The sequence below is a fragment of the Saccostrea cucullata genome, unplaced genomic scaffold, assembly GCF_032062105.1.
Source record: "Saccostrea cucullata isolate Sc308-1 unplaced genomic scaffold, CSIRO_AGI_Scuc_v1 ctg1620, whole genome shotgun sequence".
NCBI lineage: Eukaryota > Metazoa > Mollusca > Bivalvia > Ostreida > Ostreidae > Saccostrea > Saccostrea cuccullata.
Genome location: NW_026922889.1, coordinates 115,901 through 129,420, shown reverse-complemented (window position 1 = coordinate 129,420; position 13,520 = coordinate 115,901). Strand labels below are relative to the sequence as shown.

The window sequence follows — 13,520 nt, the reverse complement described above, 5'->3', positions numbered from 1 at the left end:
TGCAAAACGTGTTTTGTTAATTGGTAATTAATCATAAAAGAGACTACTTACAGAATATCAGATTTTTAGATTCAAAGTCTCAAAATTTTTGGGCTGCAAAGGACAGACAAAAAACAAATAGTTAGACACCTTCCAAGGTGCTTACCAATTAACGTGCCATCTGATTTGAACTCAGTATGCAGTTTAAAGAACAAACAAACTGCGTAGTTATTATATGTGATTACTGTAACATGACTTGACAGAAAAGTATTACGTGATGCTGGTCAAAAATCTATTAAATGTTAATCAACAAACCTGCTTTGGTGAATATGATAAAATCAAAAAGAACCAAAAGAGCGGAACTCAGTAAATTCATTTGTTTTCTTTTCTCCTTCTCCAAATTTATTTCATAATCAAATACCTCTGTTGTTATGTGACACACATTGACAGGTACACTGATTGTATACACAAACGACGTGACTCCGATATCTACACACTCCTATCAGAAAATGTAAATACACTGCACAACAAGGGTATTAATATATCTCTGAAGCAAGTACTGATTATTCATAAAATCTAATTTCAAATTTTTATTTTCTGTTGTTTTGGAATATAAATAGAAATATTCATGTAAAGTAAAAAAGTTTCTAATTGTCCAAAAAGAGCATTGCCTTGAGATTATAGATACCACAGTGTCTGACACATCTATTTCATATTTGGATATCTTATTTGAAAAAAACGTTAATGGAAATCTAACAACGAAGCTATATGAAAAACGTGAGGACTTAAACTTTTCAATCGTCACCTTCCCTTATTTATGCAGCAAAACACGTTCATCACCTGCATATGCAATTTATATCTCTCGGTTGATTCGATACATAACATCATGCTCTAAATATGTTCAATTTTTTAAAGAAAGTAATTTATTGACAAACAATTAGATGAAACAAAAATATCAACAGTCTTGCTTAACGTCACTGAATTGAACTGAAACACTGAACTGACAACAGCATTTTCCGAAATTTCCCGATCATGACAAGGAGCACACGGCGGGTGTGACCGGTCTGGAGGGGATGCTCACTTCTCCATGGCACCTGATCCGACCTCTGATGTTTTGGAGGCCCGTGTTTGTTTTGCTCCTTCTAATACTTTGGTGTTTTGCTTGATCAATGAGATAGCTTCAGGAATTTGCTAGTGAACACAAGAAAAGGTACTGAATATTTTAGTGATTAATATTTTAGCAGGATATCATCAAACGGTAAAACAAGGCAAAATTACCATCCCGCTACAATAACCTGCAATACGGCATTTTGTATTGTTTAATAGTTTTTGAGCTTGAATACTGTTCGTTCTTTCCATTCCATTTATATTTCATTTATGCTTACACAATATGTTTACAGAATATTTTTTAAGGAAATTTATTTAAAAAAATCATATTTACAATTATATAAAATATTATACGAATAACACATAGCATACATGTACATTTGAAAATACAACTAACTGAGCAGTGAAGTGATTATTATTCGATCAGTCTTCAATCAATATTCGGACACTTTTCAATCTTCGACATGGTCGATTGACAATTTCTGTCTTTTTTAATTCTGTTTGTTAATTTGTTCCATGACAGATTCGTAAGATGGTGGCAAATCAATAGCTGTATACAATGGTGCGGATGGAACTTGGCTCCTGTTAATGGTATCTGAAATTATATTTAAAAGTTATCACTCTTTGTATGAAGGATTATTCTACAGGTTTGCTTTAAAACGTGGATGAAACTGCTGATAGCACATGCATATATCTTCTGGTAAGTGGAAATTTTATAAGGAATATATGTTATATTTATGGCTTTCTCTACTTGAGTCTTTTTTTTTTTTTTTTTTTTTTTTTTTTTTTTTTTAAAAAAATTACTTTGCCAAAGTGTTAGCAAATCTTAAGAGCTCTTTATTATTCACTTTCTAATGAATATTTGCAAATTTTACACTCCAAGTTATAAATATTACTTGGATATTGGCAAACACTATTAAATTTTATTTTACATTTTCTTTGAAAGCCACTGAGAACACATCTTTAATGCTAAAGTAAACAACGTTAGCTAAGATTAACGTAAGGTTTTGATGGAATATGTTTAGATATGGACCATATGGAATTAAAAATAATTCGTACTTCTATAGTAATAAGCAACACAAATAAGCGCGTCCATAGCGAGTTTATCATGCACATCATTTTCTCATTTTTGTTCCATAGTGATTACAAATTCTCTGATACCTTGTTAATTCCAAACATTTTAATATCCTTTGCTTTGGACAATAATTATAGAATATATTTCAAAGAAAATATCAAGCCATATAGATTATTGGGAGAGAGGGGAATAATTGTATTTTATTACCTGATGATGAGAAGGCCGGGTTTATGTGTCCATTAAAGGAGTGATTTCCTATGCTTGACTCAATGTTCCAGACGTCTGGTGTCGCGGGACTTTCTGAAGATTGTTTCCGCCTTTTCCAGTTAACGAAATGCTAAAAGAGTAGAAAAGTCCTATTACAATTTGATTAAGAAACTAAAACGGACATCCATATTTTATTTTTTAATAAAATGATTAAAACGGTAGAGGTAGTGGTTAAAATATAAACAAACACATTGAAATAAAAAAACAGGAAAATACACTGTAATATATATTGTATTTATTTCATGTTTTTGCAATTACAATTCAGGTTTTAGCATAAGTATGTGACATGTCTCACGTCAATATTTAAGTTTTCATACCAGATTTGGATCTACAGGAACTGATACAGATTAAGATTCTATATAAATCTAAATTCAAATTAAATACATTGAACTTTAATGCTAATAAACGCTATAAAAATCTCCAATATTATGGAAAAGATATAGCTTTATCCAAGTCGTTATGTTAATTTTTATCCCCTCTCTGGCGCTGTCGGAAAATTAAAAAAAACGCAGAAATCTTTGGATAACAATTTAATTCATTAACAATGAGCTCGGTTCTCATCCGGACTATAAAGAAAATTTCTATATACATATATGAATAAATCAATGTTTGTTGTCTTTAATCAGTGATAATGTATATTTTTTGATGGCAGGCAGCAGTTTAGGGCAATTTTTAAATGTTTTTAAATGTTATGTTTTTAAGGGGGTCAACTTAAAATAGATTTATACAGTAACTGTACCTAGTGAAAGACTAAAGGGTTGGAATTCTTATTTCAGTCTGAGTGACCCCCTCTTTTCCTATGGACATCATTTTACAATTCTATTATTGTGCTGGGTGTCAAATTGTGCAATATTTTTCTTAATGTGTAAAACTCTTTATTTGAGTCATTTTTCTTCTGACCCCCCATTTTTTTTAAAAATGCATTTTATGTCTTGCGTCATTCACGTTAATAAATGACACTTCTACATGATCTTATTTGTTTTTGACTGGAAAATAAAGGAACATAAATGATTTACAGCATACGTTTCTTGCAATTTAGCGATATATGTATATGCATATGCAGCTTAACAAATGCATTGAATAACTAAAAAGTTTTCAAATAGTAAATTGCAATATTAATCAACTTATATGTAACTATACGTATATATTTTGAGAAGACTGAGAACTGATATTTTCCATGTTTTAAGAATTGTCTTTTTTCATTTTCTTAAGGTAGGACAAAACACCTGTCGATTATATTTTAACTCATTTCTTAAAAAGTACTAGAGAAAAAAAGAATAATAATACTATATTGACAACAATGAATGATCCCTGTAAGAAAAATATTAAGTTTCATCATGTTTGCGTCATATTTTGTGAAAAAATCAGAGAATCCTATATATTGGTCACTTGGGAGCTTACATTTTGGAATGTGTTTACGCTATCTAAGTGCAATAAACAAGCATGTAACAGTCTGTTATAAAATGCAGTGTAACTTTTGTTCCATAAATAGTAGAGGGCTGATATTTGGACACATATATAAGGAGTCTCCATTCTTTATGTACTACAAAGGTCAAGGTCATATCAAGAGGTCAAAGATCAAATATTGTGACGTCATCTACTGAATCTTTTAGTTTTTTTGCCATTGAAATTTTTTAATAAATCGCCAAAACATCTGAAACCACCGATTCAATTTTCTTTATTTTTACACATTTTATTCTAAGATCCATTTGAATCATTCTGTTGATTTTTTGTAAAAAAAAAATGAATTACACATTTTTTCTTAAGAAAACTTAAACTGTCGGATATTAACATGTGAATTTTCAATTCCGACGCTATGTATGTTCTATTTTTACTTAATGTTTTTGCTCAAATTTCCCAGTATCGATATGACTTACTGATTTAAAGTAACAAAAAAGTTATCTTTATTAAAATTATTACACAAATTTGCAATTGATCAATTGATAATTATAAAATAAGGCTAATTCTCAAGTCGAATGTCTGATTTCACAATCTTCTTACAGGGGTCTGATAGGCATTATTTCAGACAATGTGGGCAAAAAATGTGTGGTTGAATTTCTTTCATATCATCTACAAAGAGAGATACTGTATCCTAGAAAAAGATACCAAAGTTTCAGAAAAATTGAATTTGAGGAAAAATTTGGCCTATCTATTGTGTCCTACCTTAATTCTGCAAGGTAGATCATATTTTTATAGCAGTCAATCATTATTTTTACAGCATACTTACTGCGCAAAAGCAGCAACAGAATGCGAAAAATACAACTCCTCCTATTAGAATATAGATGACTAGATTCCAAACTTCCCATTTCGAGTAATCTGCGAATAAAAGAACAAAAAAGGTTCTAATTTACAGGTAAGGCCCAAGTAAGTATTTATTTTGAAATATGTGGATGTTTTAAATTTGTAAGCGCCTGTGAATAGCTATATCGACTTTATAATGTAAATGAATTCGTTTTCTTGTTGTATTATATACATATATTATAAACACCATATGTACATGAAATCTACAATCAAAAGTCCCATTTGTTTAAAAAAAAGTTTAATAGCAAAGTCCGATTCTCTTTATTATGAAATAATCGAACAAGGGTCCTTTCGGCATGGGACAGCTAATATACGTATAAATGAAAAAAAAAGAGATTTGTTCAAATCATGACCTCTAAGGTTAGCAAGCTGGAATAAAGAGTTAGGTTTTTGGCCTAGTCATATTGTTTTGCAGACTTCCTTGTCAGAGTTAATCAAATCATGACATAAGATAAAGTAAGGCATCACCTGAGTGTCCGTTTTTATAAACAAGTTTCAGTTGATATGACAGGTCTTTTCAAAACTCTCTCATCAAAATCGACAGGACTAGATCAGTATATGAGTCTATTTACTATCACCAAGTACCGGTCAAATGCAAGGCTGTCGTAAACTTCTCAATGAATCTATTTTATCAGAAAAAATATGAAACAATGATCTTAAAAACCAAGGAACTTTAACATATTTGCACTTTTCAAGGTTATAGTACCAAACTTCATATTGATATACTGTAAAATCATATATTTTCGTGGGGTAAAAATTTCATGGTTTGAGGAAAAAATATTGGTAAGAGGGGATTTGATTTCGTAGATGAAGAATTGTTTAGTAGTTGTGCATATGTAAATTTACATTTCGTGATGGACATGAATTTGTGGGTCTCTCCACACCTCGAAAACAACAAAATTAAACCCCCCAAAAATAAGTGTTTCACAGCATACTAATGAGGAATTGTTAGAATAATGGATCGTAATTTTGTGATCACAAAAAGTGATGAATTTTAATTTATCGACGTGTACGTGTACTTTGAGAAGAAGGGTAACTCTAATGAGTCTTTGTTATAGTTGTCTTCATACTCGTCCCTTAGCCCTCTAGATAATCAGCTATAATTCCTACAAATGCTTATTCTAAGAACCGATGCGCAATTTAAAACAAACTTAAATTTACGTATAAATACATGTACATAGGGTGTTCCGGTAGAAAACGTACATGAAGATTAGTAGCAAACATTTACGTACCCGTTTTATCTGAATCTTGTTGACACGTGTCAGGTGTGCTTATCGTGTCTAGATTAATATAAATAAGAAACATAAGTATATATATAATTATATGCATACAATTTACTTATATGATTTTTTTTAAGTATAAATTTAAGTATAAATCATATTATCGAAAAACTGAATTGCTAGGTCTATTAGCAAAGCTATTAAGAAGAATATTAACAATTAAATTTTTTAAAAAATCAGTGCAACGAAGTATTTTCAAGGCATTTTTTGTCAAGCGTACACATAAAACAGCTTTGTACAATACAGAAGAGAGTTATTTTTGGCAATTAAAAAAACATAGATTTAATGACAACTTCGGGAAAAGAGGGATTGGTTATTTTCAAGCTCCTCTGTATATACAAACGTAAACAATTAATAACAACAATCTAGCAGATAAGGATGAAAAAAACTTTTAATTTTACTTTCAGTTCCTTTTTCCTTAGTAAATTTAAATTCCTTGACCGTATGCCGTAGAACGCAAAGTATACAATGGAGAAGTGAAATGACCTTTATATTTGATTAGATCTAGATAGGCTAGAACTGAAACATGTCGATCTACGAGTAATATTACTATTATAATACAAACCTGCTCTGACCAAGAGGATCAAGTCATAACACACAACAAGAAATATCCGCCATTTGTCCATAAGATCTTTTCTTCATGTCTTATTTCTCGTGAAAATTTCCATTAAATCTACACATACCTGTACTAGATGACTAATCGTATGAAAAATATACAGGTGATGTAAACAATCTTATCTGTCAATTTAAACACGGCAAAACGAATGGGTCTAGGTAAATATGCATGATTTCAGTGAACGTGAACTATTTTTGTTGAAAAATATCAAGTTATCATTATTAGATTAATATTGAATAAAAACTAAAAAACATAAGATATCGTCAAACTTTTTGTAAGACCGTCATGGTTGAAATACCTTGTGTTATGTGTGACGACCAAATATTTAAACGGAAAAAGAATCAAATAGTGAAAATCTTACCTCCCTTTAATTGTGCCAATTTGTGAATTTAATGCTATCTAAAAAAAATAGTATTTTTGAAGCAAATTAAGGCTTTCTTGGAAAATATAGTTATTACGGTTTTTTTGTTTTAATTAGGGAAAAATAACTCTGATGTATTGTAAAATATTTGCAAAAATACTTTAAGCAAATATTTTAGATATAAAAAAGATGTGGAAATATCATATCAAAAGTTTGCATAGTAAAATCAGACATTCCTTGGAAATAAGCTGTAAATCTTATTCATAAATGACAAATTTGGGCATCAAAACAAACTTTCTTTTAATATCGATTGTATTCACAGCATATATAAATGCGAGTAATATAGTACATTTATTTCTGCTGTGCAAAGCAACAGTAACAGATTTTATACTGAAACATTAAATTCATCTTATTGCTGTGCATGCATCATTACATCGTCTTTTATTATCAATACTTAAAAATAGTTCGAAACTCACTAATACATGTGCCTGACTGTTCATATAGTATAAATAACAAGTTGCAAAAAATAGATTTTAAAACATGTAAAATGTTTCCTTCAGATATTCACAAAATACAAAATATTTTGAGTCAACAATCATGTACTAGTTATTCTTTCAAACAATTTCATTCTGGTAAAAAGCGCTACATCAATCTTGTTTCATGACGTGCTCAGTTTGTCACACTCATATGAGAATACATGCATTAAATGTCTCCTGTCTCTCAGGAAAAAAAAGACGTTATCATGCTTAATTGTAATCCATTATGTAGTGAACACGTTCTACTTGAAATCTTTCATTCGGATTCTTCTGTTTTCTTTGTGCGCAGCACTGACAATCACTGCAAGTTCCCATTTGTTTATTCCGCGTAAGACATTTAAAAGTTGATCCACCATTTTCTTTGTTGACTTCCGGCCCCGCCAGGCCCAGAGTATCTGAAAATTCTGAACTACGATTGGTTCATGTAGCCCCACGACCTCATCTACCACGTGATTCTTTATTCTATTTATAACATGTTTGGGAACGCCAAGTTTGAGCCCAATCTGTTCAATTGTTTGTTGGTTCACAAAGGAGCTAAAGATCATAAGGCTGGAATGACTGAGAACCGAAACATCCTCTGGAAAAAAGTACCAGTCTGTTACTATGTGTTCCACTAAATGAATTCTTGCGGCATTTGTTTAAGTTGTATCTTTATTTGAAAGGTATATGGATGTCCAAATATATGTAGTACCCTGTCTTTTTAAATGTGATTAGGTTTCGTCCTCTACTTATATAATCTATCCTTTAGGTGATGCAAAAAATACTAGGTAAGTATGCATAACTCTTCTATGTATGATCAAAAAGAAAGCAAAGTGCGTGTTTATGATACAGATGCTTTAGAATTGTGCACGAGTAACAAAAATAACTCTATAAAAAAATTTCGTTTGTATAACTCTGATACATTCGATGTCAGGAAAGACGTGTATGCTGTCATCTGGAACAAGTTCAACTCCAAGATCAAGGTCAAAAGATCGTTACTGTTGGAATAAAGTTCTCCTCAGTCAAAGCATATGTAATATCAATACACTAGCACCAAGCATTGAAAAGTTATGACCATAGTTAAAGATTTTTTAAAAAGGTCAAATTACAAAGTCATGGACAAAACAGTTAGTAGCCAAGAAGCTTTAACCCAACGATCATAAATGTGAAATAGGAAAGCCGAAGCTTCAACCGTTTGCATTCTTGTGGCCAATGTTAAAATTTTTAAAAGTGAGAAAATTCTTGAAGTAAAGGTCAAAATTCATAATTCTGAAGATTTTTGTTATCAGAGGAAACACGTGAAATATAGAAATAAAAGTAAACTAGAAACTCTTGTTGCTATAGCAACAAAAAAGGTCTTCCGTTCTCCTCTATTTATCTGTATGAATGAGCTTTTATCTATGTTAAAAAGGCAGATAATATTTACAATGATTACAGGAAAACAAACGGCCGGAGGTATAACTCACTAAAATTCTTGACGTTACTTTAGACAGTTTTAGTCTTAATAACATTTATTAAAAATCATTTTCAATTTTTTAGCACTTCCTGTAATGACTGGAAGTGACAGAGGACGCATTTTACCCTATATCTGTTACCCAATCTTCACATGTTTAGTGCCTTGGTCTGTTACATTTTAAGAAATCTCGTAATGTTAACTTCTCGTTTTGAGGACAAGAAATCACGTGACCGCGAGTAGATTTTAAAAAAGATATTTTTCGTTACTTTAGACTTTTGCAGTCTGAATAACATGTCCTAAAATCATTTCAAATACTCTTTTTATAAAAGATATTTCTGGGATAGTATGATACTCAATTTATGCAGTTTTTTCTCTCATAACTGGAAGTTGTCGTTTTCGTTTCTACTGGGACTGACATATTTCGAAATAACAAATAAGATGCTGTAATATAATATTAAGAAAGATTCCACAAAGAAAAGTTGAATTTTTTGATATATTTGATCACTTCATGTGACAACCGGAAGTGACTGCGGACGATGTTAACTCAAATCGATTTCTCTACTCAGCATAATCTACCATTCCTATTCCTTTGGTGTCTTAATCTCTTACCGTTTACGAAATCTAGCCATGATAACTTCTTAGTTTTAGGACAGAAAATCACGCGACCGGAAGTGAATTTTATAGAGATATTTGAGGTAACTGTAGATATATTGAATCTGAATAACATACCCAAAAACCGTTACACACTTTACATATAAATAATATATATTTGAAAGAAAAATACTCAAATTATGTATTTTTTCTCTTATAACCGGAAGTTGTCGTTTTTGTTTCCGGTGGGTCTGATATATTTTGAAACTAGAAATAAGTTGTTATCAGGTGATGCAATAAACTTTCCATAAAAGAAAAGTTGAAATTTTCGATTTCTTTGACTACTTCCTGTGACGACCGGAAGTGACGGCGGACAATCTTAACCCACACAGTTTTGCCTACTCAGCAAGATCTACCATTTCTATAAGTTTGGTGTCTTCATCTCTTACCATTTACGAGATCTCTTTATGATAAGTTCTCATTTTGAGGACAGGAAATCACGTGACCGAAAGTGAATTTTAAAAAGATATTTGAAGTTACTGTAGACATTGGCAGTCTGAATAACATATCCAAAAATCATTTCAAATACTTTATCTATAAAAAATATTTATGGGAAAGAAAAATACTCAAATTATGTAGTTTTTCTCTTATATCCGGAAGTTGCCGTTTTTGTTTCCGGTGGAACTGACATATTTCAATACTACAAGTAAGATGCTACAATGTGATGCAAAAAAAAATTCAAAAAAGAAAAGTTGAAATTTTCGATATTTATGAACACTTCCTGTGACGACCGGAAGTGACGGCGGACAATCTTAACCCAAATGGATTTGCCTACTTATCAAGATCTATCATCCCTGTAAGTTTGGTGCCTTAATCCCTTACCGTTTCTGAGATCTCACTCGGATTAAATATTTTTGAAAAAAGCGGAAATCGGACATATCTGACGACCGGAAGTGAATTTTCAAAAAATGAAAAAAACTTCTCGGGGTATTTTCATTTTCTATCATCCCTGAAAATTTCAGGAAAATCCGTCCAGCCATCTCTGAGAAATCCTGCCGACAAGATTTGGGGAAAAAAATAATAATAAGAACTAGAGCAAAGCTCGTTGCAAAGCAACGAGGAGGTCTTCCGTCCGGTTTTGACTGGAAGTGCCGGAAGTGACGGAACAAAAGAAAGCAATGAGCTAAGTAGTCTCCGGTGACTTTATAATTTCAATTTTGCATCAAAACCTTTAAAATAAGCCATTTTTTGCTACTTCCGTTTGACCGGAAGTGAGGACGACGGACGGAAAAATTACTTTTTATGCTCCCAGAGACATATGTAACCCAAAAACTTATCAAGAACGGCAAAAAAAAGCGTTTTCCGACTACTTCCAGTTAGGCCGGAAGTGACGATGACGGACGTATTTTGACGACTCCAATAGATTTAGCTTGACATTTTGAACATTTTTGCTTCTTTGATGTATTACAAATTCTAAATACTTTTTGAGATATAAAGGAAAAACATTCGGCCCTTCTCGGCCCCTGATTTAAGGGTCCAGCCCTTTTTTCGAGGTATCATTTGAAAGATCGTGAAATTCTACACCATTTTCGTTCTACATGTTTTAACAAAATTTTCTAGGTTAAAAGTTATCGTTGAAAAGGTGCTTAAAATTTTGAAGTTCTTGATAGGACTTTTTTCGGGCCATAGCGAGCGTCGGCGCTTCGTACTTCCGGTAGTTGTGATATACTTAGTGCACTTCTCCAAAAGTTGCTCTAAGCATCGCTGAAAATTTCAAGCTTCTGTGTTAAGTGCTTTTTGAGAAAACTGCCGGACAAAGTGACCCTCTAAAAATCACTAAATCGCAGAAAACTCCGAACCGGAAGTGACGTCATCAAAATAAAAAAATATATATCTAGATTTTTTGATGTTCTATCAGACCTGAAAGTTTCATGAAAATCGATCGAGCCGTTCTCGAGAAATCGCGCGTACAAAATCGGTAAGAAAAAAAAACAATAATAATAAAAATAGTGGAAAAGAAACCTAAGAAAAACAATAAGGTCTTCCGCTGAAGACGGAAGACCTTAATAAGAAAAAACAGTAGAATCACTATAAGGTCTTCCGTCTGAAACGGAAGACCTTAATAAGATCATGTACTTTTTTCAAAAGTATGACAAACTTAAAGGTCAAAAGTATGACAAACTTTAAGGTCAAGTAATAAACAAATCAAAATAGTCAGTACCCAAGAAATGTTTTTGCTACAAAAAAAAAATTATGTGAAATATGAAAGCCCTACATGTAGAATCAAGATTTCTGATCAATTTATTTTTTTTAAAAGAAGGTTGTACTCCAAGGTTCAAAGATATGAATATTTGTACTGCAAGAAAGGAAAGTTTTTTCACAAGGAACTCATCTGTTAAGTATACGAAAGCTCTTTCTCAATCCGAATAAATCGGCAGAAAGACGGACGGATTGAGAAAGAAATCAACTGATCACGAATACTCCTTTAACTTCGATTACGAGGGCATAGAATTTGTAAGTGTTTGATGCTTGTTGCATGTATTGAAGCAATTAGATTAACTATTGATTTGACAGTCTATTTTATGTATTAACAAGAAGTTCATGAATTTCATGAATTTAAATTGCTAAATAAATTGATTTTATTCCTCGCATGTATTGCTTTAAGAGGTTTTTTTTTTTTGCATCTGTAGAATCACTTCACGGACATCCTTCAAATCCTAGTCCTAACACTATTACATTTTACAGTTTAACAATCTAAGTTTCCGAATTTTATCTCTCTCTACGCAGTACTTCAATATTCACAATGAATATAATGTTATCGGTACCTATTGGTTCAATTATTTCAATGCCGTCAGCTGTGGTTTCATTTATCGCTAATATTCGTGATTTCTTTTAAAGCCCCATCCAAGCAACAAAGTTATTTCGGAATTATGCCCTGTTATGAATTATAGGAGTCTATTACATTTGTTCTGTGAAGAATTTCATTGAAATAAACTTGATTTTTTATGTTTAAAATCTAAAACCTTTCTATATATGTAAATATCACTTACAGCAAATTCAGTAAATAATATAGCATTATAAAAATAAATAATCAATACCTTTATATCAAAACAACTGTAGATAATTGTAAATTGTCTGTATTTCTAAGAGAGTAAAATCCAAGAGAAATAATAAATAAATCTAATTCAGAGAGAGAGAGAGAGAAGAAAGAGAGAGAGAAGGAGGAAGAGAGACCTTTTTTGGCACTGCTAGCTCTAGTTGATGAGACACTCTTGGGCCTGACTCCGTAGAGCTTCGTATTCATCACAGACCTGGCCCGAGCCCTCGGCGAATCCGCCTCAACAATTCCACGGTCCGCTCCCGGGTTATCACCATCATCCATCACAGAATCCATAACAGCCTCAGTATTGCACGGAATACAACATAGTCAAAAAATAACAGGATCTTAAACTATTTTGTTTACATATTCATCGTTGCAAACATCATAGACGAGGTATTTCATTTGTAGTGTATAGGGGAGCGTTGTATTAATTAATCCTCTTATTAATTTAACCAAACTAAACGACATTATCCCGAGTTTTGGCTGCCATCAATTGCACAGATTTAATGTAAACATGCAACAATGTAAACGGATCTGCAGTACTTAGTGTACTTATATACTAGACGTTCATGCTCTGTCGGACAATCTATTAACATTACAAATCCTCTTGAGCGCGTTTAAAAATTTTTACCTACAATAATCATCGGAAGTGGAGAGAAATCATTTAAATTCAGACCCATTGATAGTCTATAAGGAATGATTACGTAAATTAATTAAATGTTGTATTTGTAATGACTTCGATGTTTTCAATATGAGAATTACAAAAGTTTAAATGTCCTTAAACTAATAGCCGTCAATGACTCTCAGTGCGTTATACTGCATTGGTTGTACAAAACTAAAATTAGGGTCTTAATAACGTTTCTTTTATTCGG

The 13,520-nt window shown here is 31.9% G+C and overlaps 2 protein-coding genes across 2 annotated transcripts; both read right to left on the bottom strand.

Annotated features, from left to right (window-relative positions):
- Window positions 1-1,417: 1,417 nt before the first annotated feature.
- LOC134262693 (uncharacterized) lies at window positions 1,418-6,720 on the bottom strand. The gene is made up of 5 exons (XM_062745063.1): window positions 6,575-6,720; window positions 5,962-6,009; window positions 4,656-4,744; window positions 2,369-2,498; window positions 1,418-1,681 (listed from the first exon to the last, which is right to left on the bottom strand). The coding sequence occupies exons 1-5, from the start codon at window positions 6,633-6,635 to the stop codon at window positions 1,578-1,580; spliced, it is 432 nt and encodes a 143-aa protein (XP_062601047.1). The 5' UTR covers window positions 6,636-6,720; the 3' UTR covers window positions 1,418-1,577.
- Window positions 6,721-7,633: 913 nt separating this feature from the next.
- LOC134262692 (uncharacterized) lies at window positions 7,634-13,269 on the bottom strand. The gene is made up of 2 exons (XM_062745062.1): window positions 12,783-13,269; window positions 7,634-8,099 (listed from the first exon to the last, which is right to left on the bottom strand). The coding sequence occupies exons 1-2, from the start codon at window positions 12,940-12,942 to the stop codon at window positions 7,765-7,767; spliced, it is 495 nt and encodes a 164-aa protein (XP_062601046.1). The 5' UTR covers window positions 12,943-13,269; the 3' UTR covers window positions 7,634-7,764.
- Between the last annotated feature and the right edge of the window lie 251 nt (window positions 13,270-13,520).